This window comes from Wasmannia auropunctata, unplaced genomic scaffold (assembly GCF_000956235.1).
Source record: "Wasmannia auropunctata unplaced genomic scaffold, wasmannia.A_1.0 LD335737.1, whole genome shotgun sequence".
Lineage (NCBI taxonomy): Eukaryota > Metazoa > Arthropoda > Insecta > Hymenoptera > Formicidae > Wasmannia > Wasmannia auropunctata.
In genome coordinates, this window is record NW_012027153.1 from 520,150 (window position 1) to 533,604 (window position 13,455).

The window sequence follows — 13,455 nt, forward strand, 5'->3', positions numbered from 1 at the left end:
ATTTTTAATAATTTTACAAGTAATGTCGCTTTCTTGTATTTAGACGGTTGTCAATTTTGCTTGCTAACAAATATTTACGTGGTAATTCTTTGTATTAAAATTTTGTACTTTGCTGTCCCTCTTTCAACGTGACCCCATGTTATCGAGAACTTTAAATTAGCATGAGCTAATTGTGAAAACTGGCGGTTATTAAACTAGTTAGCAGAAAGAATTGGCATAATTAACGCGTCTTTGTTTCTTAAGAGCAATTTTTTCGCATCCTGTAACTTTCTTTTAATTATATAATAAGAAGCAATAATTATATATTTTTATATATTGTTTTATTTAACACTAAAGAAATATTGTTAATGTTTAATCGTCTGCATTATTTGGTAAGCTATTAATATAAGATTGAAAATATTATAACACATCATTATCAAAGATTGTAGGTAATTGCAATGTTAGTTACAGAATTTACATAATAATGGCATTATATACAGTATCAGTAAATGATATATGAAATAAAAATATTATTACGTTTAGCAATTGAAAACAATTTTATCTTGTACTTATTTAAAATTTAATGCAAATATTAATTATAGTAGCAAAGTAGATAAAATGCATGTTGGACACCAAGATCTAATCTCATTCGAATTTGATGCTTTTTTCTTATCTATTTTTAAATATAAATGTTTATGTCTGACATAGCAGTATTTATATGATAACTTCCTTATTACAAGTATTTAAGGTGCTATTTCTCATATCTCATACCATAGTTTATAATAATTTCTTTGGACATGATAATAAAAGCGCGAGTTATTCAAACCGCAGTTTCCGTTAATGTGTTTATATTTATAAATATTATAGTCATTCAGCGTTTTATACATATATTATTTCTTTGTGCAATTTAATGCTGTCATAAATAGGATTGTTGCAATATATTATATAAAGCATATATCTCTCTTTTTTTGCAAAAATTTGTTGAATGCTTATTTTAAAAAAATTAAGATTTTTGAAAAAATAAAAGAATTGATATCTCGGAATCAAAAACATGAAAAAACGTAACTAACATTCTGGAGTAAATAACCTTTTCAATTATTTAAAGTTTTTTTTAACTATTCCACATTTAGACATATAGTAAATGCTTAATTTTAAAAAATATCCGACTTAAAATGTAAAATGTAATTTATGTACAGTTTATATATATATATATATATATATATATATATATATATATAGTAACCCTAAAAAGGTTGAAGATAGAAAGTTGGTCTCTGTTATCATCAGATTTCCGATATCAGCAACCTACAGTCGACATGATATCGTTATCGTTATCTCTTTATTTTCTTGTTTATGAGATGTGAGAGTTTCTGCTGTAGTCAAATAACTCAATAATTATGCTAATTCTTTTTTTACGAATAACAATTCTTTTTAAAATTAATTATATATACGATTTCTCTTTCTTATTTAGCCTTCTTTGATGACGCTATGTTGCAGAGCAGTACGAAATCTAGATACAAAATCACTATAACATAAGATACTGATATATCAGATATATGCAAGGAAGAAAATTGTAGTATATCTCGATATCTTGTACATAATAAGTAGTATTATAATCTCTAATTAAAGTGTGATAAAGTAATCCTTTATTTAATAAAATCAGCATAACAGTCAGCTCTCTCTCTCTCTCTCTCCCTCTCTCGTATGGAAAATATTAAAATTATTCGTCAAATAATAGTATTATGCTAATTTTATAGGTGTTTGCAAAATAAAGGAACATATCAAGCTTTTTAATACTTGCGTTGCACTTACTGAACTATTGTTTCTTATTGAAATACGAGTGTATCTAGCTGTAGGTGTCCTAGATTTGGCGTGAACAGAATTGCAGATTCTTGAAATCATTTTGAGACGAAAATTCTGTACCATGTCTGAACGCACGAATTTCGAACAGTTTTATTGGTTAACTCAAGTAGCAAGGTGACGTCAAATAACGTTTTAATATATCATTTTTAAGAGTCATTTGACGTCACCTTGCTCTATTTGGGAATTTTTTACCTTTCTTATTGAAAAACTATATTGTATAGCCTCAACGTTTTGATATTAGGATTTTTGTCTCGAAATAATCTAAAAAAATTTAACTATTGTCACGTGAAATCTGGAACATTTTGGATACTATACTGTTTATAAGTACTTGCGCAGTTGCGCACCCATTAATTTTACTTTTTTCGAAAGTAATTTTAAGATTTGAATGTAAATCACATCGTTATATTTATTTATTGATCTCTTTCTCTCTACCTTAAGAGAAAAGATGTTTTTCAGAATTTTTATTTTGATATAATGATATTTGAAAAAGCATAACTGGGCAAGTACTTATGATCATTGGTCGTTAGAAACTTAACGAATGTGTTTTACAGTTTCTATATCATACATGCATTACGATTAACGCAGATTAATGGTCTATTTAAATTTAATATAAATTTATTAAATGTATTTTTGGAATATAATGCAAAATAATTTAAAAATTACTTTTTTGAATAAAATATGTTGCATATACATAATATAAAATAATTAAGTTGCAATAATAAGAATGAAAAATTTTAATAGACATTTTAAATATCTTTGTCTAATTTAAAAAATTATTATAAAAGTACCTGATATGTACTTCTAAGTTGGCAAATTTTATATTTATTTAAAAATTGATAGGATAAATGATTAGCACAAAATGTTGTAATATTTTCTGTAAATTATCCAATTTTCGTCGTTCATACGAAAAACGTCATTTAATAATTGATCATTGATAATAAGAAAATACTTATCTATTAGCAAGTAAGTATAATAATATTGCTCATTGATCAATTGAACATTGCTCTATTCACGTTTATTTGGGGAATGTTTTACCGCACTGAAGAGACCATAAACTCTTGTCCAATTAATTAGAATCAGTATTCCTCTAATTCGTTTAATAACTAGCACACGTAAGCTATCCGAATGTCTGCAAGACTGTTACTAAACTTTATTGCGACGACTTATGTTATATGTCTATAGGCACAGAAATATTTAATACTAGCTTGCAGTCTTCTCGTTAAATGTCCTTATGTATATCACGGCTCATGCGTTAATGATTTTTTTTAGACATATTATCAAGTGATTTTTTTCCAATGCTGTATCTTTCCTTTTTAAATCATTAAATTCTGTTACAAAAAAAATTTTATGCCGCAAAAAATAGAATGCAACTTCAATTTCTGCAATTTTTTTTAAGTGTTTGAATTTTAGTAATACTTTTTGAAGTAAACTATCTCTTTTCCAACAGAATCATTATGATATTAATAAAAAAAGGAAATATGACTTTTGTTAAAAGAGTTACTGCTCTTTCTTAATACTAACTTGACTTCAAATGTTTGATTATTGTAATTTGTAATTATGAAAAAAAGTGATAAATTTTTATCTACAACTTTGTTTGTAACATGAAAGTGACTTGACTATCGCGGTGTCTATTGTGTGAACATCACGTATAATCTCTTTCAAGCAAGACAGAGTGCTATGATTGAAAGGATCGAATAAAACTATTATTTACCTGAACGGTAAGTAGAGAATTACGCTGTGTTATAAAGATACACTGTGGTTCAGATTGTTATCGGCAGTTGCAGATGTTCGATTGGCGTCGACATTTATATAAGATATCCGATCGGCTGAACTTATCGCACAGGGAACAGTTTCAGAATTAACACTTACAGTGCTTTGTGTTTGCTTATCGTTTGAGTGACATGGATTTTCGTTTGTCAGATTATGCGTAGAACTTTCTGCTCTCGTCGGATCGCTCACAGTCCGCTCTGGGATTTCCTCCTTGTAAACAGTAAACTTTTCTAAACTAATCGCACACACAGCTGGTATTATCTCCTTTTTATCGTACTTCCTGCTGATGGTATGCGCATCTCTCGTTGATTTACACGTGTCGTCCAAGAAGTTTTCACGCGAGCAACATTGGGAAGAACTGCAATGTTCCCCGTGACAACGAATCAGGCAATCAGTCTTCTCCGTATTCGGCTTCATCTGTGATACAGATTAGGTGATTATTCAATGAAGCGATTTCAAAGATAAAATGATGTACTAATGAGTTTCTCTCGTACCTTGTGAAACTCTGGCTGTATAGTGACCTGCGTAATACCCATTTCGACGAAAAAGGCAGTAACATGTTCTGTGATGCTAGCATAAACCTAAAAAAATAAAGAAAATTTATATTTTTAATTAAAAAATATCGAATGAAACTTTCTTTAAAAAAAAATGTATTAAATGTATAAATTATTTTATAAATAAATTTAAATTAAAAGAAATTGTGTACCATTGGGTTCAAAAACACAATATGGACCGTACAAATAGCTTGATGCTTTGCTAATTGCCATACGTGTAAGTCATGGACGTTTACGATACCCGGAAAGGCTTCCAACAATTTTTTTTTAAGAGAATCAATGTTAATGTGATTTGGAATTGTTTGCAGTAATATTAGTCCCGATTCTTTCACTGTAATGAAAAATAATAAAACAATAAAATAAAAGTAATAAGATAAAACAAGCGAATTAAAGTATTCTCAAAAATTAAATTATTCTACAAATAATATCCCACAGAATAATATTTCATAAATTAACATTTTAACTATTATCTTACGAATAGTTATATTTATTAGTTTTATTTATATATGTATATTTATACTCACTGTATGGATAACAAAGAACGAATAGCGAAATTGATGAAATAATGGCGAAGATCGGGTCAATGTATTTGGCTACATCCGAATCCGTAAAATAGACTAAGATTGACACTAATATGACGATAACACATCCGAGAATGTCTCGACATATTTCTCTCAAGCCTTCACTTTTTGGTGTCGCCAGCGGACTGCGCCTGGTCTGTGCTGATAATCGTTGCTCACCATCCTTTGTCTCTAGCGAACTCACATTTCTGAAATGTCAAGTGTCACGTTATAGTAAACAAAATTTATATGCATGAACCAATTTCTATGAAAATTTTGTTCTTCAAACTTCTTTTCATTGGTAAAAATATGCATAATGGAATAGAATTTTAGAATTTTTATTGTTTATGTGTAAAAGGAAACAGAGATAGCGAGAGAGAGAGATAAACTTTAAGAAACTAATATAAAATATATATGTATAGATTACACATTTTAGCAGTATTGTGAAAACTGACATAGAAATTTTATAATCAATATGAACTACATATAAAGTGTTTAAACAAATTATGTATATCTTGACTGATTTGTTGTAATTCGAGTAAAAAACTTATTTAAAAAATCACCTGCGTAATATTACGTCACCACTTTTCGTGACGTGCAAGAAAATGCCCTGATTGAACGTAAATCCTCCAATTAAAATGTAGCAGAAGGCATTCAGAAGTATCCCGGAAACGCCGATGCACAGCACCGGCAATGGGTGATGCATCTCATCCAGGTGATCGATGTGGACTAGTGTCTGCAGTGCCTCCATGATCAAAGAGATACAAAAAGATGCGAGGAAGACGCAGCAGACGAGCATCGTAACTATGTCGATACGAGCCCATCCAAAGGTGTTTTTCATTCTTCTGTCCGACCATGATTCCTGTAAAACGAGATTTCCATTTTTATGCCGGTCGTTCAGATCGGTTGGTAGAATTAATAAGGAGTAGCTATTAATATCCTTCCAAACAAAGATTTTATTTTTGGAGATTATCTATAGCAGTCTTATAAATATAGCAGTTTCTGTTTAAATTAACTTTTTTAAATTTTATAAGGATTTCATTGAAAATAAAGCATTTTTTTTAAATTTTATTTAATAAAAAAAGTTTTTTTGAAAATTAATTGAAATTTATATTTTAAAGTTATATAAAAGGGAATCATTAGGTAATGCGTTTTAAATTTTTAGTTAGATTTTTTCCGAAGGAAGCATTTTATATTATAAAAATATAAGAATATTTATTTTCAATAAATAACAACTATACTTTTTTGATATAATATAATTTTTTCACGACTTCAGTTTTATTTTCATTACAATCAAACATATTGAGAAAATATCTTGTCTTTTATATCTGTTTCTTTTTTAGTGTCATTGAATGCACTATACCTTCGTCTTCGTTGATAAGGACGTGACGGAACCCTGTTCCTCGCCGTTAATGCAGATGGACGAGTTTCCCAGTGAACTGCAATTGCTATTGCTGTATCTTTCCCGATAGCTGTACTGCAAGCAATGCGTAATTACGCGTAATTATAAATTTGCATCTCGGAGAAAATGTCATTAGATAGAATCTAGAAATTCTGATAATACAAAGTCTAAGGCTCTTTACTAACCACTTGCAAGTCGCGTGCACATTGCGTTTCACTAACAAGTTGTAAGTTCGGACGTGTTGTTATGAATCTGGCTCACTTATTGAAGTGCCAATGCAAGTCTTAATGCAATTTTTTTAGTTCGTTTCAGATTTCCCCGCGATTTTCTTCAAGAATATATCAATATGAAAAGTAACATCGCTCTCGCGCGAGGCTTATGTCCGTTTTTGCTAAATCGTGGCGAACGAAGATATATATATATATATATATATATAAAACAGATGTAATTAGCAGTACTTAGTAATTAGTTGTACTTAACCCTTTTGTTACGACGAAATAAATCGCTACTGCGCTGTTTCTGTATGAGAGGGCGAAGCGCGGGAATAGAATCTAACAATAAGTCTGTTGCCTCGTCGTATTACAATATTTGATTTTTTCATTTAAATTATTTGAAAGCAATGTAAAAAGAATGATGATATTGAAAATTCAAATATCTAAAAACAAGTTTTTTTTTTACATTTTTTATAATTACATGACATTTATTATATACATTTTATTTATATTTATCGGTTACTATTTATAGTGGCTATTTGTGCAGCTTCGGTGAATATCACATATATAGAAACTATATAGTGGTTATTTATATACGAGGTAAATCTGCGTGACGCACTATAAAATCGCGTGATGAATAGCGACTGGCTCGAAAGATTAATATGACATCGTGAGCGAGAGTGATGAACGTGGCTTTCGCGGATTCTTTCGCGCTTACCTTGATCGAGGCGATGCAGCCGACGAGTGCCACAATGTTGCAAAGCATGTGGTAAGCGTTGAGGAGCAGGGTCAACGAGTGCGTAATGTGACTGGCGACGATCTCGACCAGGAAGAAAGCCGTGGTGAAGAACAGCACCAGGTACAGTTGCACCGGCTGTAGCCTCCTGAACCACTCTTTCACAGCCATGACCCTGCCCGCAAAGTCACGTGAGCATTTCTACTCTCTATATACAGCGATATCGCGTCGTACATGGGGATCACTTTGTTCTACGGTCACACGGTATTATCGCGCAACTAGATATTATCGCTTCATATTATCTTGTATAACTGTATTTAATTTCATAAACTTATCGACGACAATTTGTGGAGGTACATCTTTGATTGTTCTTCGAGTTTGAACGAGATCGTAATTTTTGTCATTATAAAACTTATTGATTTACTATACGGATTGATTTCACTTTTTCTGAAAATTTTCGAAGCACGTTGATTTATGTTAGAAATAGAGTTATATGTACGTGGGAAACGCGATTACTATTCCACTCATAAAAAATAGGATTAATTTAAATTTGCAGAATATACATACATATATTGAACTATCAAATTTAAGTCACAATTTGTTGTGCGTTTGTAAACTGTAAAGACCAATTTATATACGAAGAAAATTGAATTCAATTGAATAAGTGAAATTGTTCTGTTCAAACGCTTTCATCAAGGTTATAGAGAAGTTAAATAGTTACAATGCTTCTTTAATAATGACATGTAGATAAAGAAATGAGTACGGTAAGGGGAGATTACTGTTTGTGAAATATTTAGCAGACGCGGGATAAATGAATACAGTAAGGGGAGATTACTGTTTATGAGCTACTTTACAAACGCGGCATATAATTGATATATATATATATATAAATCTTACGTTGTCTTATTAATTATTATATATGTACCGATTTAATGATATAACAATCTAATTTAAAATTGCCATTTATTGAATATTTACTTATAAATATAGAAAGCATACTCAAAGAAGGGTGCTTAGTTCCCAAATATTGATAAAATAAATAAGTTATGAAAATTATTTTTACGAAAGTTAAACGCTTATTAACCACGGTAAGATTATGAAGTGCATTTGATCAATATCATTGTGATTTTCTGAAGGACGTTCCGCAATTATATACTAGGTGTTGTAATAAGTGCAAAGATAAATTTGTATTCCTCTCCTCGTTCCCCCGGCTGAAATTCTGAGTACACTCATGCCTATATGGCATGTACATATATATTTCACATAAATGCGCATTGTCACAAATAAGATACTTATTATATATATGTCTATGACATTTACAAGCAGCGAGATTTTGAAATTTAATAAGTAAATTTAACTTTAAATTTACTTTAAGTGTAAATCACTCTCACTTTAAATATTTTTTTTATAATTTTTTAATAAAAGCTTTATAAATTTATAGATGTGTTTAAATAAAATATTTTTGTTGTTTTTATCCGAAAATGCTAAAACAGTTTGATCGTGAAAACTTAGGAAAGTCTCTGTATTTAGCAAAGAATTCTCTAAAGTATCCAAACGTACCCTTTACAATCCTTATATAGGCACTGCGAGAAGTCAAGATCGCTCCTTAGCAGGACTTAGAATTTCACTGCACTGCACGGCGACGAAGAGAAAGAAAACACTGCTTTTACGAGTGGCCGATTTCGCGTTCCTCGCCGATTAAGCGACGCTTCTCGATCATAATGGAAGATACCCGCAGGTAGATCGATAAAAAGCGGGCGCCCGACTGAACGAGACAGTCGCCGTGCGGACAAAACGATATTGGAGCACAGAGCGGTTAGATGTCCGCGGTTGTCTAGCCGTTGAACCCGATGAGTCGGATCGTCCTCCGTCCTCTGTCAGTTGTGCGCCCGCTCACGAGGCTTTTTCGTTCCTTAGACCGAGGACGCGATATTTATCCGTAACGAATCGTCCACGAAAATGATCTACGTAGTCGCGCGACTATACCACTCTCACTGTCACTTCGCCAGATAATCTACATTTCGTGTGCATGCGCGCGCGCGCGCGCGCACGTATCGATTAATCTCGATCTTAATCTTGATCTTTAATCCGTGTATCTGAAAGCGCGATAAACCTATTGTTTGACCGCACGATTGTTTGCCGGGATAGGCTTGTTAAGCCGACGAATCGTATTTTTTTCCTTCTGGTCGCCTCTAAAAAGTTCGTTCTCCGATCTCGCGACGTCAGTGTCTACCTCGTCCGAGAGCACTGCGAGACGAGGACTCCCGCCCACGCCGGACGTTAACGCGATGAAGAAGACGACGCAAGATCGTTTCCGCGCGGCGCCGACCTTCGACAAGACAATTTATAGTTAACTGTCCGTGCATCCGTTTAATCGTTGCCGTTACATCGCCGCGTGCAGCGAATTTCGCGAATCGGGGTGGTAGGAGAGACACTTGGTACCCGACCGCGTCGCGTACACGAAGTTAAACAACCAATTTCGTCGTTAAATCAAAATTGGAAATGAGAATGTGTGCGATGTGCTTTAAAGCACATTGTAATCGCAGCTCAAGTAGCAGAATGACATTAAAAAGGCGACACAGTGACGTCGTTCTGGTCTACTAGACTACTTGCTTTGGGAATGAACTTCGAATTTACATTCTCCTAAATTCAGGAATCGGTATACTATTGTCTACAACTGCGGTACAACTACTATAGCTTCGTTAAAAGGCGTATTGCATTGTAAAATATTAATTCTCAATTGATTCAGCCGTTTATTACTTATAACACTCAATAAAAGGTTTGCATCCCAATGCATTTCGAAATGTTTACATTTACCTAGAATGTAATCTAATAGATACGAGTATCTGTTGCCTTATATAATCGCGGTACAGCCGACGTATTTTCGTTAAAAATCGTAAAATATTAATTCTAATTAAGATTCTAATTTATAATATTCAGTCGAAAACGTTCGTATCCGACTGCGAGAAACGGGGAACGTATCGGCGCGGCGTGGCGGCATGTTTCGACGTCGATTTAGATTGAGCATGCAGGTTTCTCGAGCGTACACACATCGTCGTCATGATGACACATGCATACACGTCGACACGAACGAGTGCAATTTCGCGGCGTGTCACACATACACCGTGTCCGGCGTCTCTGTGTTAGATCTGACAAGGGGGGAGACCCGTCAAAGCGTTAGTTGCGAACATCCGGGCGCAGTAATGGGCTTTGAACAACGAAATTCCCGCTCCTACAATCGACGTCATCTCGGACGATCAACGCGAGATACATTGATACCGTAAAAGCGCGACAAAACTACCAGGGGACGGTTACGCGTCGGCAGATAGTTACGTCCGAGCGATCCATCGATCCTACGCGCTGGATCTTTCCCGACTCTCCCAGTCAGGCGAAGCACAAGATTCTCAAAAACATTGCGCCATGGTTGTTGCTATCTTATCGGAAGACTCATTCAAATAATAATAATAATAGTAATAACAACACAGTAGCAGCGATAGCGACGCTTTTATTTAACGCATTGTCGTTTAATACGTTCTCAAATTCCACCAGTGTTCTATTTTTTTACGTCGAATGTAAGGCAAACTGCCACGTGTAATTCATCGCGAATAATTCGTGATCTGCGTATAGAGTGCGAACTGCGTGGATACGTATGTATACGAGCGTACATATATATAATATGTATTATTCTTTTAATGGAGAAAGAATATTTCTTGTGAAAATATCGTATTCTCGAAGAGGCACTTTATCGCTATGGTATAATGACAAGTTGTACTGACCTCTGAACTGCTCAGTAAATTGTAGAAGATATCTGTGAGAATATCAGCACTCTTGGGAAGAGAGGAACGCAATTATTGTGTTATTGACATTCCGTATTACTCCCTACGAATTTTCGCGCCGGAGGTCTTCTCGGAGAGGAGCCCGAATTTGCACAACGCGCGCACATCACGGAGGTGGACTAACACTTGTCTCCGCGGCCACACGTGTATTATATCGACAGTTCATTGTGATGGTTGCAAAAGTAGGCAGTAGCCGATAACTCACCGATTATCTAAAAGACTCGGACGTCGCAATGATTCCGATAATAGATAATAGATCCAGGGACGTTTAGACTCGATAATGCTTCCTCGCTATCGAGACCTCGAGTTATCATATAACTTCAAGGATTAGGCGTATCCTAGAATAATCCTACAATTACTCTACGTTTCTTTTAAGTCTTTTAACTCATTAAAATGCATTGCTACAATATGTAAAAAGTACTAATTTGTATATGCGAAACATTACAAATTTTTATGTATTACTTGTCATAAGAGATTGTAGATAATTTAATTATATTAATTTATATGCGTTGTCTAACTTGAAACATCAAAGGATATTTTGCTCTAGAATTTAACTTTGAAAGAAAAAAAAAGAATCTTTATAAGAATCTTTTAGAAATAGAGATTTAAAAGATAAAAAGGGGAAAACATCAAGTACAACAATAGAAGCCGGCCTTGACTATGTGTTGCGTAAAACATATATAATTAAATTGAAATTAAAAGTAAAAAATAATAAACCTTTGACTGTAAGAATATTGACGTTTCAATTAACACATATAACTTCGATCGTCTTCAAAGGTAAATTCAAAAATTGAAAGATAATATGTCAATCACATATTACTGCTTACAAAGTGCAAAATTACCTAAAGATCTAAGAGATCTTCCTGTTTCATTGTTACGAACGTTCCATTATATGGTGACTTTTAAGCTACAACAATCACACTGAAATCCGTTTGTCACGCAAGTAGAGATTGAATTGTGAAATGATTAAACAATTCGAAAATATGATTCTTTCGAGTGGAGAGCCGCGCGTTAACCTTGTCGACATTATTTGCGCGTGATTAGTTTCATTTTATCGCCGCGTGCACACGATCACATTCTCTTTTCCGAAACATTGTAAAATACTAAGATATAATTGATTTGCCATAAAGAAAAGTAAAGAAAGTATTGTAAATGTAAAAATTTTTTAATAAATATTTTATAGATACGATTTTTTATGACTTCTAATTACAGCGTGCTTTCATCAATCAAAGATGCCATCTCGTTACAGATGGCATCCAATATCAATTATCGATAAGTGTAATTATTAATTTTATAAACATTCATACTCATTAATGCATGTCGCACATGTGTAATTAAACTTTATATGACATGTTTGTATGAATAAATATAATTAATTATATTATTGATTAATTTAAAAAAAGTAATTTAAATTTTTTCAATTTTAAATCATGAATTCTATTTTAAAAAGTCTATTCAGTTCAAAAGCAATCTTAAAAATTGAATTGAGTTCACTATATTAATTATAACACAAAATTATATTTTGGATTAATAATTATTTTATAAAAATATGCACCTAATCTTTATAAATATTATACGTATTTGCATATTATTTAAAAATTAGGAATATATTTTTAAAAAATTCAAATAGTTTTTTATGGTACAAAATGGTATAATTAATACAGTTAGTCCGAGAAAAAAATTTTCTGAGATTGTTGTTTTCAATTAAGTCGTCGAAAAATCTAGCTTGATACCACGTATATCGGAATAATTTTTTTTTAAACAGCTACGATATCTTAAAAATCCCTTTCTGTATCTCAGATTTGTTTTATCCGTGTGATATACTCGATAATCGATTGGCGCTACCAGTTCCGACGTCTTTGATAATACAATTTTATTGATCGTACAAACGACAAATAAAATCTGTGCACATTCATTCCTTCATGCATAATTCGCCGTACAAGAGGCCATAAATTCACTAAACAATACTCATATAAAATTTTATAATCAAGGACAAATTTGTGAACCCGACATGTTTCAGAGAATGGAAATTTTTTCAAGATTTATTTAAAAAGTAAGATAAGATTCAATTAAGATAACATCTGAGTTATCCGAAATGTAATTTTGCATTATGATTAATATAGCGAATTCAAGAATTCAATTTTTAAGATTTCGAAGATTATGTTTTTAAACTGAATATACACGTCTAAGATTTAGTAAAATCAAAATTGTTTTAACGTAATTTCATTATTGTTTTTAACTGTTTAATCAAAATTATTATTTTGATTTGATATTTTAACTTATGTTGTTTTGTTTGCATAGCCAATTCAGCAGTTAGCTACTTTCTAGCAAATAATGCGTCAGGAGAAATGTTGCAATTTAGAGATCGCTGTCAATTTCATAGTAACGCAAAATAGCGGCATATTTCATGCAGATATTACTTGATCCTGCACACATGGTTAATGGACGTTGAAAGTAAATACAGGAAGTGACGATTATTCGCGGAGGAAACCCGACAGTTCACCTGATTCACGCATTTCTCCTGAGTCTTTCTCTAACTTTTT

The 13,455-nt window shown here is 32.6% G+C and overlaps 1 protein-coding gene across 2 annotated transcripts; it reads right to left on the minus strand.

The window, feature by feature from the left end:
* Window positions 1-2,551: 2,551 nt before the first annotated feature.
* Window positions 2,552-12,284, minus strand: LOC105456183 (zinc transporter 10). Of its 2 annotated transcripts, none has more exons than XM_011700035.1 (8): window positions 10,853-12,284; window positions 7,059-7,251; window positions 6,090-6,203; window positions 5,290-5,588; window positions 4,691-4,935; window positions 4,319-4,497; window positions 4,107-4,193; window positions 2,552-4,029 (listed from the first exon to the last, which is right to left on the minus strand). In XM_011700035.1, exons 2-8 carry the CDS (start codon window positions 7,245-7,247, stop codon window positions 3,583-3,585), a joined length of 1,560 nt encoding a protein of 519 aa, XP_011698337.1. In that variant the 5' UTR covers window positions 7,248-7,251; window positions 10,853-12,284; the 3' UTR covers window positions 2,552-3,582. The 2 variants fall into 2 exon arrangements, with proteins under 2 accessions (XP_011698337.1, XP_011698336.1); XM_011700034.1 differs by lacking the exon at window positions 10,853-12,284 and adding an exon at window positions 8,637-10,133.
* Between the last annotated feature and the right edge of the window lie 1,171 nt (window positions 12,285-13,455).